A 12,252-nucleotide genomic window follows, 5' to 3' on the forward strand; every position below is an offset into this window, starting at 1 on the left:
CCCATCAAACCTTCCCGTTTCCTCTTAGAAGAACATTCATCTCGTTGGCCTTTCGTCCCCCAGGAGCAAAGTAGACTTTGCTAAAGATGTAACACAGTGCTTCCCGACCGGTCGTGATTTTGCTGTCCAGGGGGACATTTGGCGATGACCGGGGACATTTTTGGTTATCACAGCTGATAGAAGGGGGAGGATACTACTGGCACCTAGCCGTTGGTGGCCAGGGACGCTGCTAAGGCCTACTACAGTGCAGAGGACAGCCCCCTCCATGAAGAAGCACGCTGGCCTGAAATGTCGGTAGTGCGGAGGGGTGAGAAGCCTTGGCCTAGAATTTACAGTCCTGTACCTGACATCAAATATTAGCCGGTTCATTTCTACCTGCTCTTTGACGAACCGTGGCTGAGAATTGTTCTCCCTCTCCTTCCCCCAGCAAGGCCCAGCCTTGCCTGGTCTTCTTCCGATTCTGCAGAGACGTTCTGCCTTCTCCCCTGCTTCTACTCCCAAACAGACACACACAAGACCAATTCACGGCTCGGCTGCACAACTGGCCTCCTGTTACCAGAATTCAGTCTCCGCGAAGAGCAGTTGACTAATGTCATTATTGCTATTTAACAGTGTTCTTGGGATCCCACCCTCCCAGCCCAGGGTGCCTATCAAAATATTTCTTTCCAATAAACACAGCGCTCTCCCAAGAGGAATTCTTGATGAATAGTCCATTTTCTTTGGCTTTTCACTGGTTGTTTCAACCGGTTGTTGAGAACTTTGAAGTCACGTGTAACACAGAAGCCCGCACATCATTGTGGCCCTTTGTCAACAAGCTGTTCTGGAATTCGGATTTTGTAATTTTAAGATGTAGGGATTTTAGCGCATAAAACATACTGTAAGGATTGAGAAACCAAGTTCTGCAACTCCACATTGGATTAAAGTGAACAAATGTGCTTTTTTCCCCCCTGTTTCTCAAAACAATGCAGAGTCTTGTGAAGCTGCCCTAGTTTTTCTCATTGCTCTTTGTTAGTTTTTGACTAAGTGGAGATTAGGAGGATGTGGGCAGGAGAGGGACACCGTGTGTGTGTGTGTGTGTGTGTGTGTGTGAGTTGTCTGACCGAGGGAGGGAAGTGAGACCTGTTACCTCCGTGGCTGACGAGACTGAGAACATTGGGAGACACGTGCTGGGCAAATACTTTATATAATATTAAGACAAATTATTCACAAATTAGGATTCAAGTAAAGAGTCTAGAAATTCACGTCGATCCCGGTTTAGAGAATTGGCTGGAAGGGCCACGATTCCCATCTGACGACCCAACCCCACCATGTCACCGGTGGCCTTTCCCATCGTTCCTTTTCCTATTGTGGCTTTCACTCCATGAATCTGTGATATTAAAGGAGAGATTCTTCCCTCCTTACCTGTGAGGATGGAGACCAACAGAATTTCCTGTAGCTGGTAGACACTTCTGGGATGGGGCTTATTCTGAAAAAGAAGCAAAACTTTTATCTACTTGATCCAGTAAATAAATACTTGTTTCTAGAAGATCAGACTATAAGCTAAGTAGAAGAGCTGACTTAGAAAAACCAACAGCTTATTTAGGAAGACTGGCTTCAAGACCCTCGTGTAAAGTTTTTTATGTTTATTAATTTTTGAGAGAGAGACAGAGCATGAGTAGGGGAGGGGCAGAGAGAGAGAGACACAGAGACAGAGACAGAGACAGAAGCTGAAGCAGGCTCCAAGCTCTGAGCTATTAGCACAGAGCCTGACGTGGGGCTTGAACTCGTGAATGGCAAGATCGTGACCTGAGCCCAAGTTGGACGCTTAACTGACTGAGCCACCGAGGCGCCCATCTGCTAAAACTTTTAAAGATACAGTAATAGGTCTTTCCCAAATAGCCTTAATAAAATTGCTTTGCTTGGTCAACAGGTCTCTCTGGCGGTCTTTCGAAAAGCCAACAGTTGACACGTACTTCTTTTTTTCTTTTCAAAAAAGTTTTTAACGTTTATTCATTTTTGACAGAGCGTGGGTGGGGGAGGGGCAGAGAGAGAGAGACACACAGAATCCGAAGCAGGCTCCAAGCTCTGAGTTGTTAGCACAGAGCCTGCCGCGGGGCTCAAACCCACGAACCGCAAGATCCTGACTTGAGCCGAAGTCGGACACTCAACTGATTGAGCCACTCGGGCACCCTGTGTACTTCTTAAGAAAAATGGGAAAGAACAATGAAATAAACTTGACTCTCTTCCAGTTGGAAGTGATTTGTTGTTTAAAGTTTAGGGGTGGGCACGTAAAATAATGTGGCCACCAATGAAAATAGTGTCTGGTTCCTTAAAAAGCTAAACTTAGGGGGCGCCTGGGTGGTTCAGATGGTTAAGCATCTGACTTCAGCTCAGGTCATGATCTCAAGGTTCATGAGTTTGAACCCCACATCAGGCTCCCTACTGTCAGCACAGAGCCTGCTTCAGACCTCTGCCCCCATCTGTCTCTGTCTCCCCCCTCCCCTGCTCCTGCTCATGCTCTCTCTCTGAAAAAAAACAAAACAAAACAAAAAACCCAAACAAACAAACAACCAAAAAACATTAAAGGGCCACCTGGGTGGTTCAGTTGGTTAAGCATCCCACTTCAGTTCAGGTCATGATCTCGCGGTTCGTGAGTTCGAGCCCCACGTTGGGCTCTGTGCTGACAGCTCAGAGCCTGGAACCTGCTTCCGATCCTGTGTCACCCCTCTACCCCTTCCCCGCTCACGCTCTGTCTCTCTCTGTCTTTCAAAAATAAGTAAACATTAAAAAAATTTTTTTAAAGGCACTAAACTTAGAATGACCATGTAACCCACAAGTCTATAAACAGATGTATATCCCAAGGAGTTGAAAGAGCCTTGAACAGATATCTGTACACTCGTATTCACAGCCGCACTAGTCACAAATAGCCAGAAGGTGGAAACGACCGGTGGCAACTAACAGATGAATGGAAAAACAAATGTGCTACATCGTAGGATGGCGTTTTAGTTAGCCGTAAAAAGGAATGAAATATGGGCCCGCGCTACACGTGCAGAAACGTCGAAAACATTACGCCAAGTGAAATAAGCCAGACCGAAAAGGACAGATATCGTGCAATTACACTAACATGAGGTACCTAGGATAGGCAGATTCATAGACCAGACGTTATGAGAAGCTGAGGGAAGGGGAGAAATGGGCACCTCCTCTTTTTTTTTATTTAAAAAAAATTTTTTTTTTCAACGTTTATTTATTTTTGGGACAGAGAGAGACAGAGCATGAACGGGGGAGGGGCAGAGAGAGAGGGAGACACAGAATCGGAAACAGGCTCCAGGCTCCGAGCCATCAGCCCAGAGCCCGACGCGGGGCTCGAACTCACGGACCGCGAGATCGTGACCTGGCTGAAGTCGGACGCTTAACCGACTGCGCCACCCAGGCGCCCCAGGGCACCTCCTCTTAATGGGCATGGAATGTCTGTTTGGGGCAGTAAAATGGTTTGAAAGTCAGTAGTGGTGACGGTTGCATAACACTGTGAATGTCATCGATGCCACTGGATCGTACGCTTAAAAGTGGTGAAATAATGTTTGTGTCATGTGTATTTTACCACGATTACAAAGGAGCCTAGACTGTCTTCTTTCTTGCCCTATCTCTCCTCTGCACCCCCTACCTTCATCGTCCTACAGGACAGCCTTTAGGGAGAGCAGAACACGGATCTTCTGAACCCAAATGCTTTCAAAGGACCAGACAGGTGACACAAATGAGTGACACCAGCCAAGTGTTTACACCAGGAGTAGCAGGGCTTGGGGTAAAGCAGAGACCATGGTGCCCTTTCTAGCAGGTACCCACCTCTCGACGACCATTGTCATGCAAGAATGTGGGCCTGGTATTGCCAGATTTCTTCTTCTTCTTCTTCTTTTAAATGAATATCGCGTATTGTCAAATTGGCTTTCCTACAATGCCCAGTGCTCCTCCCCACCAGTGCCCTCCTCAATGCACATTTTCTCATTTTAAAAGAGACACTAGGGGCGCCTGGGTGGCGCAGTCGGTTAAGCGTCCGACTTCAGCCAGGTCACGATCTCGCGGTCCGTGAGTTCGAGCCCCGCGTCGGGCTCTGGGCTGATGGCTCGGAGCCTGGAGCCTGTTTCCGATTCTGTGTCTCCCTCTCTCTCTGCCCCTCCCCCGTTCATGCTCTGTCTCTCTCTGTCCCAAAAATAAATAAACGCTGGAAAAAAATAAATAAATAAATAAATAAAAGAGACACTAACAATTGGGATTTATATGAGAAAGCTTCCATTTGAAACCCTTGTGACTGCAGAACTGGTGGGTGGGACAGTGTTAGATGGAGACCACTCGTTTGCTACCCCTGGCCTTCTGCCCGCTGACCTGCCCTTGAACGTGCAGCAGGTGCCCACATTAGAGGATCATCTGAGCCAGGAAAGCAGATTTTTCTGAACTGGATGTATCGAAGTTACCACACGGTTCTATTTCTATTTATTTATTTTGGGGAGAGTGCAGGCAGGTGAGGGGCAGAGAGGGGGGGACAGAGGCTCAGAAGCGGGCTCTGCGTTGCCAGGCGGACAGCAGCAAGCCCGAAGTGAGGCGCAAACTCTCGAACCGTGAGATCATGACCCGAGTTGAAGTCAGATGCTCAACCGACTGAGCCACTCAGGTGCCCCAGTCGCTTATATATTTTTGAATAGCCCTCATTCTTACTTCCTCTTAGGCTTTGTCGATAAAATGGCCAAGCGGGGTCCTGTTCCGTCCCACCATCCTTTCTGATCGGGAATCTACCCCTGTGTTTCACAAGTGATGTGAAGGGAAGTCTGCCATGTAGCCCATGGGAGAGGCCAGTCAGAAGGAAAACTGAAATGGGGGACATGGGGAAAGGGGTGGAGGGAAAAAAGGAGAGAGACAGAAAAAAAAGGAGGGGTGAGAAAAGACAAAAAGGGAAAGAAATAGAAGAATCCAGAGTCGAGAGTGAATATTCATGAAACTTTAGTGTGTGGTCGGTAGCTCCTGGATAAAGACCTTTCCCGTGTATGGTCTCGATTGTTACAGAGGCCTGGGAAGAAGATATTCTGGTCTTCAGTTTGCAAATGGAGAAAGAGAAGCTCCTGGAAGTTTCCTCTATGATCCAGTACTTAGCGGGTGAGCAAAAGGGACACCAGGTGCATGCCCCACGGTATGGGTGTAAGAGCAGGGCAGAGGGGCACGTGGGGGGCTCAGGCAGTTGAACGTCTGACTCTTGGTCTCGGCTCAGGTCATGATCTCCTGGTTCGTGAGTCCCAGCCCCGCATCGGGCTTCACACGGGCAGTGGGGAGCCTGCCTGGGATTCTCTCTCTCCCTCTCTCTGTCTCTCTCTCTCAAAATAAATAAATACACACACACACACACACATATATATAAGCAAGAGAAGCAAGAAAATCTGAGGCTGGAAAGACAAAAGGAAGTAGCATGTTTGTTTGGAAGCTGGGAGCCAGCCACCAACCACTGCTTTCAGAGTCTACACTGCAAGGGGCTATTGACTAACACCCTGTATCGTAATGATTAACCCCTATAAATACTGCACCATCAGCTCAGCTCTCCTGATTGTGTACATGTTGATGCCATTGATTGGATCATACAGCAAACCATTGTGTCAGAGACTCAAGGTTAAAATACACAGTCCAGGGGCGCCTGGGCGGCTTGGTCTGTTAAGCATCCCACTTCAGCTCAGGTCACGATCTCCAGGTCTGTGAGTTCCAGCCCCTCGTCAGGCTCTGTGCTGACAGCTTGGAGCCTGGAGCCTGCTTCGGATTCTGCGTCTCCCTCTCTCTCTCTGCCCCTCCCCTGCTCATGCTCTGTCTCTCTCTTTCTCTCTCTCAAAAATAAATAAACATTAAAACATTTAAAAAAGCACACAGTCTAAACTGCAAAGGGTGCACAGTCTAAACTGTGCAAAGGGTGTAGACAGCCCAATGATGCAGGCTTGCATTAACTTTCATCTTCTTTACGCTCTGTTCCCTGGGGTCACATCCCCAAATAAACTATCTACATGTAAGTCCTTGTCTCAAGCTCTGATGGGGGCAGGTTGGGCCAAAACAGGGCCAATGATTCTATTTCTTCACAGCTGATATTAGAAAAGGGTAATTGCCCCCGAGTGGGGCTCTGTACTGAGAGTGTGGAGTCTGCTTGGGTTCTTTTCTCCCTCTCTCTCTCTCTCTCTCTCCCCCCTTCTCAAAACAAGTAAACATTAAAAAAAAAAATAAGAGGGGCACCTGGGTGGCGCAGTCGGTTAAGCGTCCGACTTCAGCCAGGTCACGATCTCGCGGTCCGTGAGTTCGAGCCCCCGGTCGGGCTCTGGGCTGATGGCTCGGAGCCTGGAGCCTGTTTCCGATTCTGTGTCTCCCTCTCTCTCTGCCCCTCCCCCGTTCATGCTCTGTCTCTCTCTGTCCCAAAAATGAATAAACGTTGAAAAAAAAATTAAAAAAATAAAAAAGAGAGGGTAATTATGTCCCTTGATAACCTGATTAACTGACCTTTTTACAGTCATGGTCAGGTGTTTTAGATCCTTATTATGTCCATATAAACAAAGAAATCACCAAAAAAAAAAAAAAAAAAAAAGATGTACGTGTAGAGTCACTTTGAGGGCTTCTTCACACGTCCTGCTGGGCTCCAATTCCTGATTTTCCAATTCAGTAGCTCTGGGATGGGACCTGGGAATTTGCATTTGTAACAAGTTCCCAGGTGGTAATTTGGAGAACCACCAGTCTAAAGTAGCACTATGCACTTGAACTTTCTGTGATGGTGGAAATGTTCTCTATCTGCACCATCCAGTGCATGAACAGGGGCGGGGGTGGGGGGCGGGCAGAGAGAGAGGGAGACATAGAATCCGAAATGGGTTCTAGGCTCTGAGCTGTTAGCACAGATCCCAACGTGGGGCTCAAACTACAAACCATGAGATCACGACCTGAGCTGGTCGCTTAACGGATTGAGCCACCCAGGCGCCCCAATATTCATTCAACTTTGAATTTAAATACTACGTGTGGAGAGTGGCTGCGTGGTGGGCAGGATGGGACTAGATTCTCACTATTCCCAGATGTGCTCTTGGACCAGCATTGGCATTGTCATAGAATATCAGAAATGCTTGTTCTCAGGACCCCACCTCAGACCTTCTGAATGAGAAAGTTCATTTTAACAAGTAGCCCAGGACACATGTGTATGGACTAATTCAAGAAACAGTAGTTTGGCGGGGCACCTGGGAGGCTCAGTTGGTTAAATGTCCGACTGCAGCTCAGGTCATGATCTCGTGGTTGGTGGGTTCGAGCCCCTCGTCTGGCTCTGTGCTGTTGGCTCAGAGCCTGGAGCCTTTTGTGGATTCTGTGTCTCGCTCTCTCTCTGTTCCTCCCCTGCTCACGTTCTGTCTGTCTGTCTGTCTCTCTCTCAAAAATAAATAAACATTGAAAATAATTAAAAAAAAAAAAGAAAAGAAAAGAAACAGTGGTTTGGCAGCCACTATTTTCCCAATGTTGCACCAGATTTCCTACCCAGCCGTTAGGGGTTAATTTACGTCTTCTCCTCACCCCCCACCAAAATATTGTGAAACCCTAACTCCAGTAACTGTGAGGGTGATGATTTTGGAAATACGGCCTTCGCAGATGTACCCACGTTAAGACAAGGTCATTAGGGTGGTCCCTAATCCAATAAATAGGACTGGTGTCCTTATAAGAAGAAGAAAATTTAGACAGAGACATAGAGGGAGAAGACCATGTGATGATAGAGGCAGAGAGCAGACTGGTGTCACCACATGTCACTGAGGATTGCTGGCCACCAACAGAAGCGGGAAAAGGCAAGAAGGATTCTCCCCTACAGGTTTCCGAGAAAGCATGAGCCAACACCTTGATTTTGGACTTCTAAGCTCCAGAACTGTGACACCATAAAATCTGTTGTTTGAAGCCGCCCAATTTGTGGTACTTTCTTACGGTAGCTCTGGGAAACTAACACCAATCTTCAGTGAATCCCATGGCTTCTCTGAACCCAACGATTTCCATCTGGGCCAAAGTCGCACATTCTTTAGTTGCCTACTAAGCGAGGGTGCTGTGAGTGAGGATTGAAGAGAAGAACATCAGCGATCTCTGGAGAGACGGTCTACGAGTGTTGCTACAACTAGACAGAAAAATCTTGGACTCTGTCACGGTGAATTAAACACACTAGGTAAACAGCTATGACAAGAAGATGCAAAACGGGAAGCCACAACTTTCTTCCTGTTTACAGCTTTGTTTCATATTTTCTAGCATGCGCAAGGTGGCATTTGCTCGTTCAAAGAGATGGTGAATGCCGAATAACCTCAACCAATAAAGAGAAATAGACTTTCCCCTCAACACTCTGTTCCGTGATAACACTCTGACCCATTTCTGCCCCGTCCCCATGCCAGCTTGTCCCTGCACCTCAAGTCACAAAGCCATAATTTCCAGGGGCGCCTGGCTGGCTCAGTTGGTTGAGCGTCAGACCTCGGCTCAGGTCATGATCTCGCGGTTCGTGAGTTCAAGCCCCGCATCAGGTTCTGTGCTGATGGGTCAGAGCCTGCAGTCTGCTTCGGATTCTGTGTTTCCGCCTCTCTCTGCCCCTTCCCCACTCATGCTCTGTCTCTCTCTGTCTCTCAATAATAACGTTAAAAAAATTTTTTTTTTTTTAAACAAAGGCATGAATTCCAGACTGGTCCGGTCATCTCACGTTCAGCCAATAGCAGACTCCTCCCAAGGCTTCGTCACTGGCAATTGACACGACAAAGCAGCGACAGATGGTGTGACTGACCAGTGGGCACACCGGCCCACTTGTGGAGGCAGCCTTCCTGTATTAAAGAACATGATGTGCAAAGAACAAGAAGGAACTGTTCCTCATTGAAAAAAAAAAAAGTTAAAAGGAAATGATTCAAGCCACTTCTGCATTGCAATGGGGGACAGTTCCGTAAAAAAAGTGGTGGGTAGAGCTTTCCACTAGAGGATCTATCATCCACGCCCTACTGATTGAGAAAAAAAACAAAAAAGCTTTCCTGGTCATGGTCTGGAGGAAGAGTATTATGTTAAGAAATAAATAGAAACTAAAAAATGCCACACAAGAAAGTAACAGATAATTCTGGAAATGAACCACTCAAGGGGGTTCAGAAGTCAGCAAACAGAGAAGGATAACATGTGTGGGAAAAAGTGGATCACTGACAAAATGATATTTATTTACTCATTCATTCATTCATTCATTCACTTACTCGCCCTGCTCCCCTCTCTCCCTAAAAAATGATATAAAAAATTTTTTTTAACGTTTATTTATTTTTGAGAGGGGAGGGGAGGAGCAGAGACAGAGAGGGAGACACAGAATCCGAAGCAGGTTCCAGGCTCCGAGCCGTCAGCACAGAGCCGGACGCGGGGCTCGAACCCACGAACCATGAGATCATGACCTGAGCTGAAGTCAGACGCTCAACTGACTGAGCCACCCAGGCGCCCCTACAAAATGATTTTTAGAAGAACAAGAGGATCTCTGGCACAGGAGAAGCTATAGTAGGTAAGGAAAGTCCTAGAATATGTATTTTCAGGGCCTGGTTGGGGGAGATACCTGCGCTTATAACACAAATATACATATATATTAATCAAAGTAAAACACTCTCTCAGTTAAGTGATGGGTGTTTGGGTTGTCACTTCTACTTTCGGCAAGTTCCCAGAAGTCAATCGAGGAAGTGATCTGGAAGGGACAGAAAGGTCAGGTAGATATTAAGTCCTTGAGGAAGTGCTCCAGAAAAATACATTGGCAGAACGCCAATAGTCGCCTAATGCTAAGTACATCAAAGTGTCTATATCATTCGCCTCACTTTATCTTACCCGGTAGGCATTTTATCATCTCATATCATCGCAAGAAGGGTGAGTACAGTACAATAAGACATTTGGAGAGGGAGACGGACCATAATCGCATAACTTTATTTACACTATAGTGTTATAATTGCTCTATTTTATTATTAGTTGTGCTGCTAATCTCTCACTATGCCCGAGTTATAAGTTGAACTTTATCATCTGTATGTATGTATAGGAAAGAACATGCCGTGTGTATAGGGTTGGGTACTATATGTGCTTCCTGATATCTACTGCAGGTCTTGGAGCACATACCCTGAGGATCGGGGAGGGGCGTCTACTCCATATCCTATGGGCTCTGTTTCTCTGGAAAACCCTGATATATATATATATATATATATATATATATATATATATAAAATCTCTCAGAAGGGCACACAACACTGCTCGTGAGGAGAGGGACCAGGTGGGTGGCTGACGGTGGAGACAGAGTTTCCACGGCATGTTCTCAACCATTTACAATTTTTGAAAGCTACAAATGTACCACCTGCTCAAAATATAAAATAAAATAAATACCAAAGTTTAATGAGATTTGCTATGTGTGGCTATTAGTTAATATTTTGCATTATGATCCCATAAAGAATCTTTTGCTAAAATAGAAATCTCTGGAAAGGCAAAAAAAAACCACAAAACAACAACAACAAAAAAAACCAAAACACTAACAAAAATCAAGCCAATTTTTTTCTCTTTTAACTTTTTGTTTTGAGATGATTTCAAACTTACAGGAAAGTTACCAAAAAAGTAGAGAATTCCGGCATCCCTTTTACCCAGGTTCCACTTATATTGACATTTTATATAAACACAGTCCTGTTACTAATGCCAGAAAATTCGTGTTGATAACAATATCACGAACTACACTACTCTAAGCTAAACTTTTAGCCAAAGTACTAATATTGATGCCATACTAAGCGTTTAGAAACTTCTTTCCAGATGGCCAAAAAAAAAAAAAAAGTCCAAAAGTGAGAAATCAACCAGACAGTTTCTAAAGTTACCTCTTTTTTTTTTTTTTTTACCCCCAATGTAGCATTCAAAGAAAGTTTTGTAATTGTCTAGGTGGGAGAAGGGGCCATCAGGGTTATCAATTATACAATCTTTCGTATCCTCCCACCTGGCTAAGTAGTGCCAATTTCTCAGCACTTTCGAGACTTCAGTCTTCAATTTGTTTTCAGCAGAGCCCAGGCCAAGTGGTGATGGGTCTTACTTTCGCCTTCTCTCCCCACCTTTTTCATTCTGTGACTTTCTGGTTTGAGCTCCATCTAGGCACACAACCTTCTTTTTTTTTTTTTTTCAATTTTTTTTTTAATGTTTATTTTTGAGAGACAGAGACAGAGCATGATCAGGAGAAGGGCCGAGAGAGAGGGAGACACAGAATCCGAAGCGGGCTCCAGGCTCTGAGACGTCAGCACAGAGCCCGACGTGGGGTGCAAACTCACAAACCGCGAGATCATGACTTGAGCGGAAGTTCGACACTTAACCCACTGACCTTCTTAGGGAGGCCTCAGGATGGACGCTTTTCCACACCACCTAGACCTGTCCTGTTCCCCAGCTCCCACACACCCTTCCAAGTCAATCTTGCCTGGCCTCAGTCTCTGAAGAATAAATATTTGATAAAATGTTGGTGCTGGATTAATATGCTGCTCCTCGGGGAATCTCCCTGCGATATGGAAATTCTAGAAGCAGCATGATACCCTTGGACCGCATTGATGAGGGAAGGGAAGGGAGATAGGGGAACCTGAATGGCTGTAAAACTGTCACTAATAAGCTGTGTGGCTTTGGCCACATCACTCAATGGCTCTAAGTCTTATTTTACTGTAAAACAAGAGAATGAAAGTAAACGAATATTTACAAAAATATTATTGGCATTAAAGTTAGCTTCGAGGGGCGCCTGGGTGGCGCAGTCGGTTAAGCGTCCGACTTCAGCCAGGTCACGATCTCACGGTCCGTGAGTTCGAGCCCCGCGTCAGGCTCTGGGCTGATGGCTCAGAGCCTGGAGCCTGTTTCCGATTCTGTGTCTCCCTCTCTCTCTGCCCCTCCCCCGTTCATGCTCTGTCTCTCTCTGTCCCAAAAATAAATAAACGTTGAAAAAAAAAAATTAAAAAAAATAAAAATAAAAATAAAGTTAGCTTCGAAAATCTGATAAAATAAATCTATAGGCCATACCCTCAGGAAAGTACACATTGTGCTTACATTTTTTTTTAAATTTTTTAAATGTTTATTTATTTTTCACACACACACACACACACACACACACACACACACACGCAGTGCAGCGGGGGAGGGGCAGAGAGAGAGGGAGGCACAGAATCCGAAACAGGCTCCAGGCTCTGAGCTGTCAGCACAGAGCCTGACGCGGGGCTCGAACTCACGGACTGTAAGACCATGACCTGAGTTGATGTTGGACAC

The 12,252-nt window shown here is 45.9% G+C and overlaps 1 protein-coding gene across 1 annotated transcript in view; it reads right to left on the reverse strand.

Moving 5' to 3' along the window:
* Positions 1-1,315: 1,315 nt before the first annotated feature.
* MOGAT1 (monoacylglycerol O-acyltransferase 1) overlaps positions 1,316-12,252 on the reverse strand; it is a 68,368-nt gene continuing 57,431 nt past the window's right edge. The window contains exon 6 of the mRNA XM_047873884.1: positions 1,316-1,465. Within this exon, the coding sequence (XP_047729840.1) occupies positions 1,461-1,465 (5 nt within the window). The 3' untranslated portion in view covers positions 1,316-1,460. The remainder of the gene's footprint in view (positions 1,466-12,252) is intronic.

This window comes from Prionailurus viverrinus, chromosome C1 (assembly GCF_022837055.1).
Source record: "Prionailurus viverrinus isolate Anna chromosome C1, UM_Priviv_1.0, whole genome shotgun sequence".
Classification (NCBI taxonomy): domain Eukaryota; kingdom Metazoa; phylum Chordata; class Mammalia; order Carnivora; family Felidae; genus Prionailurus; species Prionailurus viverrinus.